The sequence below is a fragment of the Pavona decussata genome, unplaced genomic scaffold, assembly GCF_977016875.1.
Source record: "Pavona decussata unplaced genomic scaffold, jaPavDecu1.1 SCAFFOLD_58, whole genome shotgun sequence".
Taxonomy (NCBI): domain Eukaryota; kingdom Metazoa; phylum Cnidaria; class Anthozoa; order Scleractinia; family Agariciidae; genus Pavona; species Pavona decussata.
The window spans coordinates 3879631-3899638 of NW_028145480.1; the positions used below are offsets into that span (position 1 = coordinate 3879631).

Sequence of the window (20008 nt, forward strand, 5' to 3'; positions counted from 1 at the left end):
TACAAGGAAAATATGATGTTCTGTCAGCCTTTTAATGGTAACCGTAGAACGCAGATTGGGCAACCCTGAAACGCTCTCCATCTGTGAGAAAAAAATCGGTCGTTCCGGTAGGAAATCAAATGGAACGGTCTTCTCTACTGTAAATGTTTCGTAAAAAAAGATAATACCTGCAGGGGTATTCCTTTTTTTCTCGTTTTCATCAGAATTAGGGGAATAACACTGTACCAGTTGCTTTAGCAGACTAGTACCATGCTCCATGATGAAATACGTGGTTTGTTACCCAAAATGCCCAGTGGAAAGGAACCGTTCCATTTAACATCCCACAGGAACAACCAGTTCATTTCATGTCAATGGAAAGCGCTCGAGAATTGTAGCGTTCCATTTGGTGGAAAACTCTCACCGTTTCTGCCATACAAATGGAAAGTGCTCCTGGATCTTAAGAAGAGTGACCTTAGCTGCCTTGTAAACCCAATAAGCGACCCGAAATCGCTAGGGGAGTCCTATTACCAGGGTAACCATAGCAACAGGGTTATTCCACCTCCTTTTAAACATGTCCTAAAAGATAAAAGTTGCATGCTAGGTTTTTGAGTTAATTAATAATCCAATATATCCCAGATAAAATTAAAATGTTTTCCATAAAAAATTCAAGAACCAAAAAAAACCTAAACAAATGAAATGAAAAACAAGTAAACAATAGGGGATCATTGAAGCCCTAAAGTTCCGATATCTTGGCTTTGGAGCCACGCACGGCCCGAAGCCTTTCTGTATTTGGAGTTCAGCAAAAATACTGATTCTGGTTAAATGGGGGCACCATACAGCCCTGTCTCTGAGCTCTGGAGCCCTAAGCCCCTTTGGTGAATGAGGGGACATTTATAAAATGGGATGTTTTTTCCAGTGACTCAAAGATCTGATTCGAAAGCTCGTTCCAAGATGTTCTGTTATGAACTTGACTTTACTTTTCGTGAGTCGTCCTTAAAAAGTTGGGTGACAAATCGCTTTTAAAACTGCTAATAAATCCCTTTCCTGGGTATATTTATATAAAAAAATATTGTCAAAAAGCCACCTGTCAGTCTGGCAATGGTCCAAAACTCCGCGCTGCATATTTTAGTAAATGGCACAAAATTAAAACAGCATTTCCCATATTTTCCGCATGTGAAGAGAAACGATTGTCATGGAAACTCAATTTGAAAGGCTCGTTGGTGTTGTGCTCGCTGCGTCTTTGGTTTTTTCAGGTAGGAAGAAGCTAAACAAACATTGGGAGAAATGAAATTGTTCACAAAAATAAGTCATTTTTAGAAGAAAAGCCTGGAAAGTGTAAATGTTAGTGGACCATCTTGGCAAACTACCATTGTCACATCTGTACTGTCAACATTATCGACGATGTCTGGCTTTAAAGGAAATATCTTGAAATAAGATTGCTCTATCAACCACAATGCTCTTACCTAACTTACCTAAGTTGATACTTCAATGAACCGGCTTAACTCCACTAGAATAACACGCGCCAAAAACATTAAAAAATCCGTCAGATGAATTGCTTTCGAAAATTAAAATCTGCATTCATGCAGGTGGTTTACATTTTTGCTTATAAAGTTTGTCCATGGTATAAAACAGTATTTTCCACATCGTTTCAAAGCCAGTATTAAGACATGTTTTACAAAAAATATTGTCAGTTACTACTTTGGTCATCAAAGGCACATATACTTTTGGCGTAAAACTGAATTACTTATTCTTGTAAACGTATTTGCCATTATGAATCGGTCGGTTCTGGTGGTTAGATCTGGAGATCGACAGACAGAATGCTTGTTATAACTCACTCACTGTATAGAAACAACGTGACCTAAAAGCGACTGACCTGCATTGAACAGTCTGCAAATGAATTAAAGGGGTAGCGCATGCCACCTACTTTTTAGTGTCATTTTGAATAGCCAAAAATGTATTTATATGAATAATGGTTTAGTTTTGTTGACAATAACCTTACTAGTTCACAAAAACTAGTATCATACATCTTTGGCCGCTGATGGCTAGGATGGAAACGGATTGCAACGTCAAAAAATTGGCCAATTTTTTCAATTTCCTTCTTAGTATTTTGGAAAAATTGCTAACAGCAGATTATAGTTTATTCTTCCTGGGAGGAATTATTTCACATTTTTATGCTAGGAAAGAAGTCCCTAGTCAAATATTTGAGCAGTTTTTGACCAACATACAACAAAATCTCCGAGACAATACGCCTTTAAGTGAAAAAATTGACGCACTATTACAAAAGTTGTTGTAAGACCAAACCGCACAACTGGAGTACTACTTACTAAAACCTTTTATATGAATGGCCTTCAACCATAAACTGGCACAGGTAGAACCACCTTATACAGTGTCAGTAATGAACAGCAGGTCAGCTTTTATAAACACAAAGAGATCTACTGCCCACAGATAGCATCTCAAAAGAGTACCATTTACCTGAATTATCTCACTTTCAAGGATTTAACCTATAGACTGAAAAGACCAGCCATGTGCAGTATCACACACAGCACCACTATACACTACTAAGACAACTTTACAGTGTAAAGTAGTCCGCTGAATATCAACACCCACAAAGATGCAGCCGTGCCTTACGACTTAAAGCTAGGCTCTGGGAGGAAACGTATTGAGTAAAGTCACGCCGTTTTGTTTTGTTTTTTTTTCTCCAAAAGACGTGCGCGCGGCAAATGTAACTCGTGCACGTACAAGAGAACATCATCTGCTAGAAGATCTGTTCAATACCACAAGGTACAACAGACGTGTCAGGCCTGTACATAGCAGTCAAGAGCCAGTAAAAGTAACATTTGGATTAGTTATCAAAGAAATCGAAGACCTGGTAAGGAGACTTTAGAGTGAAGTAATTTTAATTTGTTTTGGTTTTGCTTTACTATACCACGTGATTGGTCAAACCTCAGACTGCTGTACACTGTCTTAATTATTTAAGAAGCACAACCAAAATCAGCTCTGACCTGCCAATTAACTAGATTTCCTTTTGTTTACAGGATGATAAGAATCAGCTGCTCATTATAAGGGCGGAAATACGAGAGGTAAATCAATCAATCAATCAATCCATCCATCCATCCATCCATCCATCCATCCATCCATCCATCCATCCATCCATCCATCCATCCATCAATCAATCAATACAGTCAGCCAATCAATGAATAAATTAATCACTTAACCAGTCAGTCAATCAGTCAATTAATTAATCAATTAATCTGAATAAATTAATTACTTAACCAGTCAGACAGTCAATCAATCAATAAATCAATCAATCAATACAGTCAGCCAATCAATGAATAAATTAATCACTTAACCAGTCAGTCAGTCACTCAATTAATCAATCAATTAATCTGAATAAATTAACCTGTTAACCAGTCAGAGAGTCAATCAATCAATCAATCAATCAATCAATCAATCAATCAATCAATCAATCAATCAATCAATCAATACAGTCAGCCAATCAATGAATAAATTAATCACTTAACCAGCCAGTCAGTCAGTCAGTCAGTCAGTCAGTCAGTCAGTCAGTCAGTCAGTCAGTCAGTCAGTTAATCAATCAATCAATCAATCAATCAATCAATCAATCAATCAATCAATCAATCAATCAATCAATCAATCAATCAGTCATCAGCAGGTCAATCGCTTTACAGGATGTATGATATTTGTCTGTCTTCTGGTTTGACATTAGTGAGTCAACCAGCCAGCTAGTCGGTCATGCAATCACTTAATTAGCCTTTTAGTCAGTCCAGACAGTCAGTCAGTCAGTCAGGCAGTCACTTTCACTAACGCAGCTAATCGCCATTTTCGTAACAATGCTTTGTTGATTTTTATTTAGTACTGGACTGATCCCTTACTGACATGGAATGTCTCGAAGTATGGTGGAATAGAACTCATCAGCGTTGATCCAAAAGCAATCTGGCTACCCGATATTGTGCTGTACAACAAGTAAATAATTACCTTTCCTATTTTTTGCACTCACACGAGGTGAGCCCCAAATGAATAGCCATTTCATGCTAAAATTCTCTCTCGATCTCTGAGGAGCTCGGTGAGTACAACATCCGTCCGATCTGCAGAAAGCAAGGTCCCATAGGAGTGTCTTTGGAAACCTGGGACCAGATTCACAAAGCCCCTCTAAGTTAAGATGTATGTTAAGTATTGTTTCTGAACAATAGGCTTTTGTTTTAAATGACAATAGACTGTTGTAAAATGACAATAGCCTTTTGTTATAAATGACAATAGCCTTTTATTAAAATGACAAATAAATGACAATAGCCTTTTGTTATAAATGACAATAGCCTTCTGTTATAAATGACAATAGACTGTTGTTAACTGAAACAATACTTTGAATACATCTCAAATTAGGACGGCTTTGTGAATCTGGCCCCTTTCTGGGTAAATGGTGCCCCGGAGAAAACCCAAGGAGTCCTAGCCTAGTGCCCCGAGTTCTCTGTCTTGGAGCATTGGAGCCCTGCATTTTGTTCCATTCTGGAGCCCCGTGGCCAGGTTTACTAAACCCTCCCAAGTTGTTTCTTGACAAAAGTCTATTGTTGGACTAATAATGGCCTACTGTTAGAGCGGTTTTCAATTTTGTGTCGAAAGCAATTTCACGTTTGCTTTGGTTTTGCTTTACTAGACTCTATGATTGGTTGGCAAAGTTCGCGCCATTTTCTCAACCAATGGGAAGCCAAACCAAAACCAATATAATTAATCGTGCTTACCGCGCTTGACGCATGCTACATGTATTTGCTTCGAGTTCTGATTGGCTGATTGTGCTGTTTACGTCTCTTGTGATTGGTCAGAGAAATTCGACTCTGGTTTTGGTGTTTCAGCACTCAATTGAAAACCGCTCTAACAAACAGTACTTAAGATATATCTTAACTTACTGAAAGGAGGGTTGCGTGAATAACTGGCCCGTGAAACCCTGAACCTCTTTAGGATCCTTGGAAGGCCATGGGCTCTTCATCCGTCGTCACGGACTTGCAGTTTTCCTTCGTAATCTCGAGTTTTAGTTTATTTTAAATATGCCATCTTTGCTTTCTTTTTTGTTACTCTTTCTATCAAACGGAGTTACTGTCATTGGTTTATTACAAATTTATTTTGCAGTATGTTATTTAGCGATCAGTGTTGAACATGATTCAGTCATCTAAAGCAAGAAAATTGATCTTTAAAAACATTTTAAAAAACTTAAGTTTCGGCAACCTTCTGTTGCCTTTGACAAAGTTTGAAACAGTGTCGCTTGCGTTTGCATTCCTGAGGACAGGCGACAAATAAGAACCATTAATTAAAAAAACGCTAAAGAAAGTGCAAAAAAAAAAAAAAAAATGCAAAAAAATCTTTTAAAGAATCCCTGAAAGGAAAGTTATTTGATGTACTTGAAACTGTAGACTCCTATATTGAAGTGGAGACGATAATTGACCAAATGAAAAACTGATCATTCATGTCCTTCTCTTTGCTAGTATAATCTGAGTCTCCTTTCCCTTTTCATTTTTTTTCTATTGTAATATTAATGAAAATTAAAAAAAATTACATATTTAATTTACTTTAATTTTGATGCATAGCCTTATCTAAATCTGCGTTATTATGTAAAGTTTAGTTTTTCCGTTTTCCAGCAGTTTGTAATTTATTGTATTTTTTTCCATTATGTTCTCGTGCTCGTCTTGTCCCGCCTCGATTAGCTTTGTGGCTATTTGCGGGACAAGCCCCTTATATCATCTGAATTTGTAAATAAATTGTTATTGTTAGATGTTGTTGTTGTAATTATGCAAACGACACTGTTTTAAACTCTGATGAAGGCAACAGAAGGTTGATGAAAATTTAGTTTATTTTTTAATTTTAAATCAATTTCATTGGTTCAGATAAGGTTCAAAATAGTTTTAATTGAAACATTTCATTTGTAGTGCCGGTGGAGGTTTTGGTAATGGTATGACCCGAACAAATGTCATCATCAGACACGATGGTCTGGTCACATTGGACGTGCCAACAATTATTGAAAGTAGCTGCAAGATATACGTGGATAATTATCCTTTTGATCAGCAGGACTGCGAGCTAAAATTTGGTTCCTGGACTTACGACGCAAATGGCATCGCGCTCAAACTGGAGGTATTAAAGTTGACTAGCGGTGTGTTCTTACGGACATCTATACAAATGTTTGGGTATCGTTGGCTAAAACTTGTGAATGGTGTAGGTTCACCGGTTTCGTTCACGTTAACACCAATGAAATCAGAGAAAGAAAAAATTTACAAAGTAATAACTGCCTTTGTGTTGCGTAATTCTTTTGACAGCGAAATCAGTCAGTTATGATCAGTCAGTTGGTCCGTCAGTCAGTTAGTCAGGTTTTCATCCTACCGGTCAATCAGCCATCAAGCCATTAAGCCAATCATCAGTCAGTCAGTCAGTCAGTCAGTCGGTCGATCAGTCAGTCAGTCGGTCAGTCAGTCAGTCAGTCAGTCAGTCGGTCAGTCGGTCGATCAGTCAGTCAGTCGGTCAGTCAGTCAGTCAGTCAGTCAGTCAATCAGTCAGTCAGTCGGTCAGTCGGTCGATCAGGCAGTCAGTCGGTCAGTCAGTCAGTCAGTCAGTCAGTCAATCAGTCAGTCAGTCAGTCAATCAGTCAGTCAGTCAGTCAGTCAGTCAGTCAGTCAGTTGGTCAGCCAGTCAACCCATTCACTATTTTGACTGTACGTAATTAATAACTGAAGAAACAAAGAATAATTGATTAAGCGTTTCTTTAAAAGGAATCATGTACATCACACTATTATAGAATCTACTTTTTGCTATTATCAGGGTCGCATCCAATGGTATTGAATTGTACCTTTCCCTCTAACTCTTTCTCCTTCAAACGTTTTCACAATTTCCATGATTCCAGAACTCTTCTGCAGACTTGAGTGAGTACTCGCCTAGTGTAGAGTGGAAGCTGCTTGGGGCCGCTGGCGAGTTCCATTCTGTGAAGTACGTGTGTTGTGATATTCCCTATCATGACGTCACCTACAATGTGCGTATCAAGCGGAGAGCGTTGTATTACGCTATGTACCTGATAATACCCTGTGCAATGATCTCTATCTTGACATTGTTGGTGTTCCTGTTGCCGCCTGACTGCAACGAGAGAATGACAGTGGGTAAGAAATGGTGTAGACTGAACCCAAACCGTCCGCTAATAGACTAAGCTCGATCTATTAAGAGACTAGCTTGGCTACAAGGATTACGGAAATAAAACAAAAAGAACAATAATTATTCACGTTTGAGCCTCAATGTAATTTCTGTTATGTTATTCCTTTATGCCTCGCAGCCAGGTAAGAATTTTAATATATCAAAGTTGATTTATTCATTCCAAAAATAGAAGGAAGTAAAGAACGCAAGCGTGCGATGGGGTTTCCCTATTCTCATATTTACGATAATTAACACGGGCGGATCATTACAAGGAAGAGAAGATGAGAAGACTCATGCACTTTTACTATTAAGGGTTCCCTCCCCCCCCCCCCCCAAAAAAAAAAAAAGAAAAAAAAATTGTGCCACGATGATGGGGTGGGGGGTGGCCGTGAAACAACATCCAACGCAAATGGAAAGAGAACAGAAGCTTACAAAAGCCGTTTTAACTATGGGAAACGTTTTACTGTGCGAGTCCAAAACCGTGAGAGTGAACCCAGAAATAGAATTATTTGCAAACTAAGAACAGCCAAGTGGCTTCGTTGTTATTAGTTGTTTATTACATCGTCTATGGTCTAAGGTTTCATTGGTTGGCTTGACATCTCAAAATCAATCAACGTGCTAAAATTGTTTGACTGGTGCCGTACTGTACAGGAATATTTAGATCATCAAAGGACTTTTTAACAACGCATCATGTCATCGTGTTCTTTTCAATTCTTTCCAATAGCTTGCGCTGATTGGCTCTTAGCTATTGTCTATAAGAGTACAGACAACAAAAATGACGTCAGATGTGACGCGCGCTTTCTCGAAGGAAAATGAAGTCAATTTCGCTCGTACTTTTTCCAGGGTATTGTAACAAACAAATCGACGGCAGTTTTCTATGGTCTATACTCCTATAGACTATAAAATGACGCCATAAAATGTTCAAAACTTGCTTCCACTTGAATTATAAACATTTTATGACCTCATTTTATGGTCTAACAATTATTCCACGAGCATGCGTTGCATATGAGATGAGATGATTGGCTATAATCATGCCATATCCAACAAGCGCGAGTGCAATAATTGTTTTATTAAAAACAAACTGAAATATGGCTAGATCTTGTTGAATTCGCTTTGAAAGAACAACCAGAACACAATTTAATGGTCGCCATTTAATGGCTCCTATACAATGGCCGCTAAGCCAATAAAATCTCTGGAATTGCATTTTACAATGTTCAAAGTTATTAATAAAAGAGTATAGACCATAGAAAACTGTCGTCGATTTGTTAATTGATAAGCCAGGTGGATTGTGATCGACTTTCATTATCCCATTATTTGTTATTTCTAGGCATGGCGATTCTCGTTGGTTTAAGCTTCTTTTTTCTCCTTGTCGCCGAAAACATGCCTGCCACATCCGAAGCCGTACCCCTGCTGGGAATGTATTACACGGTGACCATGATGGAGGTGTCATGCGCATTCTTCATGACTTGCTGGGTTCTGCGTTTTCACCATATGAATCCAACGGAAGGGGAGGTACCTAAGTGGGTCAAGGTAAGCTTCCAATGGGGAAGGTCTAGGTCTTGGGAGATAAGGGACTATGTCGACCAGTCGATCATCTGTTAAATTTAAAACTCTAAATTTGGCAAAACCACAGCGACAAGACGCGGAGAGATGCCGGACCTGGATCAGTAAAAGTCTTGAGGAGGATGAGTTGGAAGGAAGGAGCTCAATAAAATCAGTGAACTAGCTGGGCCACTGTCAGTACTTTGGTATCACAGAGAGTTATTGTTTGATGTCAAACATTACCCTAGCTTAAGTATTTTGGTTTGAGTCTAGGAGAAGCAGTGACTTTTTCGCAATAAAGTTAATAAATCGATTATGCCGGACAGCTCAGTTATCACCCGAAGCTAATAAGTAACACACCTCCTCTACATACAGATACCATAGAAGTGTAGGGAACAAGAACATGTCTCTGAGCCGGCAAGGACATTTACAAAATTGAAACACTTCAAGCAATCGAAAAGGCTACGACAGAAACAAATCTTATAACACTTCCTAATTTGCAACCACTCCAAAGTTCCAAATAGTTCTTCAGTGATGGCCTATTTTTGATTTTAAGTTTGTATGTGGTTGGCGGATTCATATACATACCAAGACCTTTAATTTGTTTGAACTGTTTGCATTGGAAAAAAAAAAGATGACAAAAATACTAATATTTATTGTTTGTTCTGCTTTTATTCAACAATTCACAGGTTTATTTACTTGGCCATGGGGCGAGGCTATTTCGCTTTGATTTCGGGGCAGAGAAGAATGCTATGGAAGGTCGCCCGCAAAACGTGAAGAATGAAGGCGAAAATTCTTCAGTGGAGAACAACAGTAGACCAAAAGGTAATTGTTTTCTTTTTAGTAAATATATTTAAGTTGACAAAGCGTATTATGGTTGGTCTGGCGATGTAGTCGTTTTTACGGTTGTTCGCGACATCTCCACTACTTGGTCTTCATCTGGCGATGGGGCGACATTCGTTTTGATGTTAGTTTTAATTGATTGAAAACGTGGAGCGAGATTTCTTGTAACCAATTACATAGAAGAAAAGGAAAACCAACGCAAACACTGGAATATTAGTTCCGACACTCTATTGGAAAGTATTGTAGTTGATCGTTTAGCTGGGTGAGAATATTTTAATATTTTCTTTCTCCACAGTGAACGACAGAACAACCACCGTTGCCAAGGACACACCAGGAAGCAACCAATCGAAAAGCAGCAAGAGCAATGGTCATGTGACGGGAGACAAGAAGAGCGCCAATAATATCCTAGCTGATAACGTACGTCATCAGATGGTCCTGGAAGCGAGGCGGGAAGAGTGGAGAAAAGCGGCGCTGGTGTTGAATCACATCTGTATCTGGGTTTATCTTCTCGCCGTTGTTGTATCGTTCTTGGCCATGTTTTTAAAAGCACCGCTATAAACGTCAAAGGAGTGATGATCTCTCTTGGAGCAAAAAACGCAAAAATAAACGGTGTTCTTCTACTTCATGTTATTTCATAGATCCAATGGCGGATCCAGGCCGCTCGCGACTTTCTTCTTTTCGCTAAACGAATTATCTTGGTGCCTCGGTTCTGTGGGCCTTGGTTTTAGTCTAAAACGTGAGGTTAGGGATGGGGAAGAAGGGCCCCCGGGATCCTCCCTCCTCCCCTAGTTCCGCCACCGTCATTTATCATTACCTGCCTTCATTTAGTATGGGTCTGGCCCTATTTAAAAGAGAACTAGTTGCAGTAATTGATGTATTGGTCGTTAAAGTTGCTCTTTTACCATAGAGCTTAGCCCTAAGAGACTATTTATTGAAAGCTTTTGACTTTATTGTTTATAATTTATAATGTTTATTAAAGCGATAATCATTGAAAAAGCTTTCAAGAAGAAACAGTACTCATTAAAATCGAATTAAATATGAAATATTTAAATAACCATCATTAAACTTCTTGTGGAATTTGTTTGAGGGCTCTCGGCAACTATTATTTGCGATGCTTGAGTTGTTCCATTTTTGAAATGCTTGCCGAGTTTTGGCAGTATTTTAATTTCGAGATTTACAAAGATTTCTAGGCATGAGGTTAAAGCAATAGATTTCAGTGCTTGATGAAATCAATTGCTGCAATAAATAGTTACCTTAAGGACGTTGATTAAGTACGGGATTAAAAAAGTTTTGATGCTCTCTCAGACCCTGTTTTCAAAGAGCCATGAAATGTTCGTACATTAGATCACTAGAACTGATTAAATTTATTTATTTGTGTACTCTCATAAACACTCTTTTCTACCATCAAAGTTTAACGATATATTTTGTTTTAACAACCAGTTCCGTAACCATGATACTAGATATCCAAATGATCTTCACATTCCTATCTGTAGAACTAATATTCAAACATTTTTCTGTAAGCTTCTAAGGACCAATGTACTTCAACTCCTTAGGAAACGATATTAAAAACATTCCATTTCTCTTCCCTCATTTAAAAATAAACTTGAACATTTTTGTGCACGTTACTAGTTGAACTCGCGTATATTTTTTTCTGTTTGTTATTTTCCTCCCGTATATACTTAAGTTTTATTACATATTTTCATTTTCTAATCATCATTATTGTAATTAATGTTAAATAATTACTGTACATCATCCCATGTTAATAGTTATTTGTGGTAAAATATAATAACTAATGATTGAAATTCTGGATATTGAGTTCTGTTATTACGTTGCTATAGCATAGTATAATGGCCTTAAAAAGCTAAATTTTCTCACATGCCAATATCATATTGTATATTGTTTAATTGTATAATATTATATTGTTTTCTCTTGGAAATGAGCGCCAGACCCCTCTATTTTTGTGGATAGTGTAAAACAATTAGAGATGATTTAATTTTTATTACCGTAGAACTACGAAGCAACCAGGGTTCTAGTTTTGGGTTAGAAGCTCTTCAATTCGCTGTTACACAACAGGCGCAGCGAAAGAAAATGTTTAGGTGGAATACACAACGTTGTTGCTTGTATTCCCAGGTTCTTTAAGGGTTCTTGAAAGTACGTATTTGTACGTTATAAGCTAACATAGTTTTGATCTCTTCGGATTTTTTTGGCTGAAAATCTACATCGCAGAAAATTTCAAAGATTCAACTTTTTGGAGCAGCTGTTAGTTTTATGAAATTCCTAGCTACTCTTATTTCTCACTTGAACCCTTTAATCCCTTATATCAACAAACAAATTTTCCTATCTTGTTCCTATACTTTTCTTATAAAAGTACTTACGAGAAGTTTTTAAAATATCAAAAAAATTCACCTTAATTCTTATCCTTAATTATCATGACCTCAGGGGTTGAATGAGCATTGATATTACAAGGAAAAATTTGATGCTGATCACTGTTAGGGATCTTTAAAGGGTTAAACGGAAATTTTATCGCTCTAAAATCAATAGGAATCAAATTTCCAGTGATGAAAAATTGTAGGCGACATTTTGTGAAAGAAAATTCCAGTTTTTTAATCATTATTTGGTCCCAATTTCTGAGGTAGCTAAGGCCTTCGAAAAAGACATTGTACCGAGGGGAACCATGGAGTCCCTTGACATATGCCTTCATATCTTCACATCTTGAATTCGACACCTATCCTACACGTAATGAGAATAGAGACGAACACTGTTCACACCTGGTCTACATGAACGCCTGATGAGTTTTTCTACTGTACAAATTCCTTATTATACATATATACACTAAGGGTGCGTTCGATTGACCCTATTCCGGAATAGGAATACATACAACGATATCAAGAAATCCCTCCTATGGGGTTTTTGTAGCTCGTGAAGTACGAAATGCCTCTTTAATTATCATGTGTCAATGAATGTTGGCAGAAACGGCTTTCCAAGTTACTTAAAAAAGAGAAATTTAAGAACTATTCCGCTTATTCCTAGTCCGTAATAGGGTCAATCGAGCGCAAACTAAGTTATGACAATTAAACTACTGTTTCTGTCACAACCATAAACATTGATTCCATGTTTTAGTGTCCGTCATCATGAGTCCTTGTCATAGTTTATATTCAGAATCATAATTCTTGTGTTTTACTTAATAGAATGATTTTGTTATACTATAATAAAATAATTTGATTATACCATCTTTTAACGAAGATATTTCAATATAGCCTATCTTTATCGTCTTTCACCCCCGCATCGCTCCTGTCGTAATCTTCTACCTGATTTCGTTCTAGCAAGGAGAGAATTCAAATGGTTTCGTACTATTTCGATACCTTCTAGCATCTTCCCTACTTAAAGGGGCAGTATCATGGGAGATCGATTGTAGATATCATGATTTTTGGCCAAAATTCACTAAATTTAAACTTTGAACACTGTGTTAATTAATTTCTCAGTCGCTTATTCAAAGAAATATTAATAGTGATTCTAAGACGAAAGGTTGATCCAAAATATAGTACAACCTGCGATTTTTAGTGCGTTATAACAGCGAAATTTGAAAAATCTTAATATAAATTTTGTTATTATATATTGGCTGCTATCAACCGAATAGCGTCTTTTCGATTTTCGATGTGTTACTAAAAATAGCGTGATACTGTCCCTTTAAGAGCACGGTTCCCGTACGACATTTTACTTTTTGTCACTTAGACGTGTTTTGGAACCCCAGTAAATAATCCATTTTAATCGATTTTCATTGATTTTGATTAAACATCAATCCACCTAACTATCCAAGATATTTATCTGTCGCAACTTTCGCAAGTCTACGGTAACACAAAACCATTTTAACTACAAAAATCACCAAACGTTCTCAATGAGCGGCATACATTATAACAATTTGGAGCAACAGAATGAAAACCACGTGGATTTGCAGCCAGCACGCGTGCGCAGATGAAGCACTTTTTTGAACTCTACCAGGCGTTATACTTGGATCTACTAAGGCGTTGTCGTCAAACTTGGAAAGACGGAACGTAACTTTCTTCTGTCCGTCGTCAATCTCGAATTTCGGAAATCCCTGTGGCATCGCAGTGTATTTGGTGTTGTCGTACATAACCTAGAAACAAAAAGAAAAGGATTATTAATTTAACGTTCGGAGTTGCTTTGGAAGTCATGAGGGGTCAGCCCATTTTATTTCCTCCCCGTATAAGTATAAACAGCAAAGAAAACAACGATTATCAAAGAAAAAAACTTACTTTGAATTTAAGGGGAAAAGAGAACTAAGGGAAATGGAAAGGCAGACGAATTTTGAAATCCACATGAGATGAGCTTTTGCGTTGAGACTAGAAAACCCACTTGCTAAGATGAAAAGAAATTAATTTAAAAAGTACCATAGAACACTTCGTTGGGCCTTGGTCATGCAAGCACGAGTCAGTTTGGAATTCTTCCGCGTTATTCTCTCTGTTGGGATAGTAAGCATCGTTGTTTTCCGTTCCGCTAACATTATCGATCAGGCATAACAGTAAACCGGGCTCTACAAGCATAACACTTCGTATCACAGTGAAGAGAAAGTTTCCCATTTCAAACTGAGGTGATATTACAGGGGATAGAGGTAAGTAGACTAGATTCACTAAAAGCTGTAATGCAGAGTACGATAAAAACAATTGTCATGCGATCAATCAACTCACCCCTCTGTTGAGCAGCATCTCAGAGTCCCCTCCCATGTCATATATCCTGGGGCAGTCATCATCGTCATCGTTTCCGTCATTGCCGTCATCCGGTTTGTCCTGACACACAGGTGGTTTATCGGCTTGTTTACGGTCGTCATCATCTATTTCAGATGGCGAATCCCTGCTTCTAATTTTCATACTTAGATCGAGATATTCTCCCGCTTTGCCCTCGCTGCAGTCCAATCTCGTCCCGTCACAGAAGTCCCAGTTACTAATCTGTGATTAGGAAGCAAAAACAACACATTCGTTCTTGAATGACGAGCTCGAAATACAGACACTATTGTCTGTTTTCAAAATAAATAGGCCACTTAATATAAGTTAAAAAAAAAACAACAGCAACAACAACAAAAACAAAAACAAAACAACAACAACAAAAAAAAAACAGGTTGTTGCATAGATTATCAAAAGTTCATGATGACGTCCCGTTCTTGTACGCAGTAAACTACAAAAGTCCATGCTCCATCGGTAGTTTATTTGGGTAATATCTATATTTGGTAAATAATTACTGAATATACACGCTGGAAAATACTATCGACATCTTTCGTATGAAAGGGCAGAATTTGATATTTAATCTATCCACATACTTGAAACCTAGAACGAGTTTGTACAGCGTAAAAAAAAACAGCAACAAAGAAAATTTATTTCTGCCTACACCCTCAAAATAACAAAAAGAGATTGCACAGCACAAAAAAGCACTGTAGGAAAGTACGGTTCAGTAACTTTCATTACGTTAGTTTGCAAAGATTTGACTCAATGACTCCAATAGGAGAACCATGATCTTGACGAGACACTGTTCATGAAAACACCAGTGTGTAAAACTGATTTTTTGCTTGTTTTTTTTTTTTTAACTTGACCGTTCTTTCAGTAGGTTAGCGAGATTTTTGATTTTTTTAAATTTTAACAAATTAAACTAATTTTATTTTTTTTTCATACCTTAAGGTTGAACTTGACCGTCCCAGCTTGCACAGCAAACGTCTCACTACCAAATGTGACGGTACCATCCTCACGAAACAAATACACCATGATGTCAAGGTGGGACTTGGGGTCGTCCAAATAAGTTGACATGTTCACGTTAATCGCCCGGACTCCTTGGAAACTACTGTCTTTGTTCACTTGAGAAAACGTAAAGTCCTTGCTGTCAAAGTCCACGGAATGTTTTTCCAACAAGCCTACTTTATTGCCATCGGCATCCTTTTCCTCTATGCCATCCAATACGAACGACAGCATGTCCTGATTGTCGTCACTGAAGTCATCATCGTCATCATCGTCGTTATCATTATCGCTGTCATTATCATTATCATCACCGTCACCGGAATCGTCTCCTGAATTATCGCCATCATCATCTCGGACGACCATGATTCTGCCGGACCGACTTTGCATCCTGGCGGAGACGTCATCATCGCGAATTGTTCTTTCGTCGTTTCTCTTGTTGCGCTCATCGGCAATGCAGAGAGTGACGACCAATGCTATGGAATAAGAACAACAAAAGTATCCTTGGAAAATAGCTTCCAACCCGATTTCTGTTCGTTAATTTAAGGTAAGTGATGCATGGCATGATAATTAATTGGCATAAATTTAGTTAATTTAATTTCTTGGTTTAAGTTCAATTACCGTTTACTGCAGAAGTTACATCAAATACGTCTGTGTTTGTAAGGTTGGCGAATAGATCCGAATTCGTCACGAAACCCACCACTTTTAAAACAACTAATAAGAATAAATGGAAAAAAAAACAAAACAAAACGAAAAACAAAAAAACAAAACAAAACAAAAACAACAACAAGAAAACACTCTCTGAGCAAAATAGCCGACAACCAACCAACCAATACAAAGCTAGCTATCACAGTTAGCAAGCTGGTCAGCTAACTAACTAGCGGACTGACTGACTGTAACTCGCTAGTGTTTAACAGATCGATGTGAAAACCAGGTCTTTACCACATATGAAACAAACCTGGCTTAACGATTCAAAAATTTCAATAAAAAACGCGTATCCATTTTTCCTCGTTGTTTCATTGCACTGCGTATCTTTCCACCCTATGTAAACTTCAGTTCAGCAACTTCAACACACGGTAAAGCTTCGGTGGCAATAAGATGGCAAAAGAGGTATTGACGTTTCATAAGTGTTATATATACTTGTTTTTGAATATCGAATGATTATAAACAAGAGAAAATACCATAATATGATGAAGGCAAGAAAACCAGGAAAGTCTATCAATTCTACAGTAATAAATGCATAGCCCGCGTCGCAGCCGAACTAAACCCTGTTAAGACGGTTTAGTGCGCATGCGACGCAGGTTAAAGTGCATTGTGGGTAAAATCCTCGCGTATGCCTTACATCTGTGCCAGAAAGGGCGATTGTCGTTTAAGTCAATATTTTATAGGATTTTATCAATCCTTTGAGGAATATCTGTTACACAGTCACAGTGATGTTTGCATCGTGCAACTAGGTAAAGTATCAGTGGTTAAGTAATCAACATCGTATCATCTGAAACAGCTTAAAAATATTAACAGAGGATGTGGGATTGACGCAACCACTTTACTACAAACACATACTGAAAATGCCAGACACAAAGAATTCAGGCCAATATATCTGACGATTTCGTGTAAGTCGACCTGAATAAAAGTCCAGAAGAACCTTGAAATTTCTATTCTAAAATTGCACTGAATCAAAACTACTGTTTGCAGACTTCCCCTGTGGCGATGGCTTTAGAAAAATCTGGACGAGGTCATTGTGAGCTAATATTCCAGACAAGGTTTCATGTTAAATCTGTTGCAATTGCTCCACGTTGGCAAATAACTTCCCATGAATACTGGCCACGAGTGACAATCATTATTTATACAGGCTTGCAAGGCTCAGAGAACAAGAAACTGATTTATTGCTAATTGGACTTTTATGTGCAAGACGTTTTAGTAAAAAAGAAAAAAAGAAAAAAGGATACGTTACTTCTAATTGTCCCAGCAAAAATTGTCCACTGATTATCATAACAGTCTACTTTTCCGGCCTCAAATTTGCCTTTTTTAGCGGGTAAACACGATTTGAAATTGAGGACGAAAAAAGCAGAGAATTCGTTGCAAAAGACGGAGTGCTTCTCTAGCAGATAATCCCCAAATTGCAACACTGAACATCTGCAACGTGTCAGCACGCCTTGTAGCAGTTTTTGTTTGAAACCACCAACTGCTTGAGGAACATGCATGTTTCAGAACGATCCAATTTCAGTACAGATTTCCACTCAAAATGTAATACCATAGTGACTGTTGCTTTATGCTGAAACTCGAGTTATACGGCCGTGCTTAAGGTTACCCGATACCTTCACAGGTGTCTTCAGAGGGGTCTCGCGTCCAAGCGATGTAGCGCATCCGGTTTAAACTATAGCTTCCTGAACCCTTATATCAAATTAAAGCTTATAGAACTGGCTATCCAACTAAACCAAGAATTTTGAAATAAAATGAATTGCCGAATTTTTTGCGCTGTTTTCTCGAATCAATTTTTTTCACTTGGAAGAGCAACTTCAAAGAGCTAAAACTCAAAAGGAATTTGTTCGTTTGCCTTCAAATTTGGACAACAAACACGTGTCTGCGAATTTTTCCTTGCGAAATATTTTTTCTCCGAGAGCGATTTTTGCACGATTACTCCACATTTTTTTTATCCTATTTCGAAAATGCTCTATAACTTTTCACTGCGATTGAATATGGCAAAACGCAGACACGTTTTTGAAGCGCTTTGGGTCCGGAAACTAAGGAGCAAATTAAATTAACAAAAAACAAAATTCACTTTGACTTGTGGCTTTAAAAAGGTGATTCGGACGCTCATAATTAGAGATCGTGAAAAATTCGACAATTCATTTTGTTTCAAAATTCTTGGTATGGTTTGATAGTTTGCTCTATAAGCTTTAATTTGATATGATGGTTTAGGTATCTACAGTTTAAACTGGACGCGCTACATCGCTTAAACGCGAGACACCTCTGAAGGTATCGGGTAACCTTAAGTTTATATACAGCCTTCTTACTTCTTTGTGGAAGATTGGTGAAATATATTGTTATAATGCTTTGTACTTCTCGATGGTTTCATCTTGAAAGAACATTGAATATTCTCTTTAGTAAGACTGAAAATTAGCTTGTAGTAATTAGATCCGAAAAGCTTAATTATATAGTATTTAAACGTTTTTTTGTTAGTAAATCAATTAATCAGTGACTGCCAATTGTTACTTTGATTCAAGTTTTTTATGTGGCTGTGATTTCTAAGTCAAACTTACCGAAACAAAGGAATACCAAACCGAGATGATAACGTGCAGCGAATGCCATGGTGTTGCAGTTGGGAATAAAGATGGAGAGCAAACTGCTTGCCTTATATAAGATTGGAACAAAGATAATTAGTGGCGCTAGATTTGCATTTGATTACGATATTTGGCGTGAGCTGTTTTTGGCAGTTTCTTGACAATGATTCTGTTTTTGAGATAGTACTTGGAGGAAGTACTTGAACGATGAAAGCATTTTCTTGCGAGTTGAATACACGTTCAGAGGAATACACTTATTGATTGTTTATTTCAGAATAATCCTTCAAATATAAGAATGACTTTTAACGGTATCTTTTCCGATATAAAACAATAAAGGTAAGCAACAAAGGAAAGAAATTTAGATCAGTATTAACATTGATCGCATTTAGTATGTTTTGCCATCTAAAATATTGGATGATCAAGTGCTGTTCCAGATCCATCTTGTCTCGAAGCGGTGCTTTTTATGTATATTTGGCAAGGCAAACAAATTTATCCAAACACTTAAGGTTGCTAAGCTATTGTTGCTATGGCATTAGTTACGGTTTCTTTTGTTTACTTGTTTGGAAATCGACGGCCGTATGCTGGGTAATAGATATGAAGTGAGCAGGCGTTCAGTTATATTGACTGAGATATTGTTTGCACAAACACAGAATCAAAACTCGAAAAATAAGGGTCTAAAAATCTTATGATCCTTTAGCCTAACCAATAATTGTATAACTTTGAACTCTATGTTTGTACTGGAAAGTAGCTGATAATTAAACATTAATATTTAAACTTTTAATTGGTAGTATTCCTCCGTGCATTCTTGACGCTTATCAGTTCTCAGATGCTGAAGGAGATATTTGATGTCGATGCTTTAAAGTGGGACAGTTGTTTAAAGAAAACGTTTCAATATTTCGAGACCTACTTTGTTTGTTATGTTCCTAATGGGTATTTCTTTTTGAAGTCGAAAAAAAAATCCTTTCTGGCCACTCACATGAAGGGTATTTATTTTTACTTTCATGTGGTGCTGTTTATTATGCTGTACAAAGTTGGGGGGGGGGGGGAGGGGGGCTGAAATTTTAAGTATGTAGTGTGGCCATTTACTGATTGAAAGCCACTGAGCAGTACTTTCCTGTAGTGTAGTTTCTTACGCTGTACAAAGTGGTTCTAACGTTTGAGTCTGTGGATGAAATTCTTGTGTGTGACCATTCAAATGAAGAGGGTCGTACAGAGGGGTCTCTTGCACAGTTCACGAACAGAAAAAATAGCAAATCACGGATCACAGAAATGAAAATTTCGTTTTCAAGCTCTTCACGGGTCACGCAAAACCTTCAGATCACGGATTACGAAGAACAATTTATTACATTCACGTTTCACGGGAAATAAAATCAGCTAATCACGCATCACGAAAATACCCATGTACGACCCTCAATGAAAGATACTTAGCAGTGTTTTCCTGCCGCC

At 37.6% G+C, this 20008-nt stretch overlaps 2 protein-coding genes across 2 annotated transcripts; one reads left to right on the forward strand and one right to left on the reverse strand.

The window, feature by feature from the left end:
* The first annotated feature begins 914 nt into the window (after nucleotides 1–914).
* On the forward strand, nucleotides 915–11350 carry LOC146479754 (neuronal acetylcholine receptor subunit alpha-10-like). The gene is made up of 9 exons (XM_085110570.1): nucleotides 915–1232; nucleotides 2685–2848; nucleotides 3015–3059; nucleotides 3851–3960; nucleotides 5913–6114; nucleotides 6878–7127; nucleotides 8486–8688; nucleotides 9390–9525; nucleotides 9839–11350. The coding sequence occupies exons 1-9, from the start codon at nucleotides 1172–1174 to the stop codon at nucleotides 10099–10101; spliced, it is 1434 nt and encodes a 477-aa protein (XP_084966696.1). The 5' UTR covers nucleotides 915–1171; the 3' UTR covers nucleotides 10102–11350.
* On the reverse strand, nucleotides 10889–18648 carry LOC146479755 (skeletal aspartic acid-rich protein 1-like). Its single transcript, XM_085110573.1, has 4 exons — nucleotides 18542–18648; nucleotides 15225–15757; nucleotides 14250–14507; nucleotides 10889–13678 (listed from the first exon to the last, which is right to left on the reverse strand). Exons 1-4 carry the CDS (start codon nucleotides 18588–18590, stop codon nucleotides 13436–13438), a joined length of 1083 nt encoding a protein of 360 aa, XP_084966699.1. The 5' UTR covers nucleotides 18591–18648; the 3' UTR covers nucleotides 10889–13435.
* Nucleotides 18649–20008: the final 1360 nt, after the last annotated feature.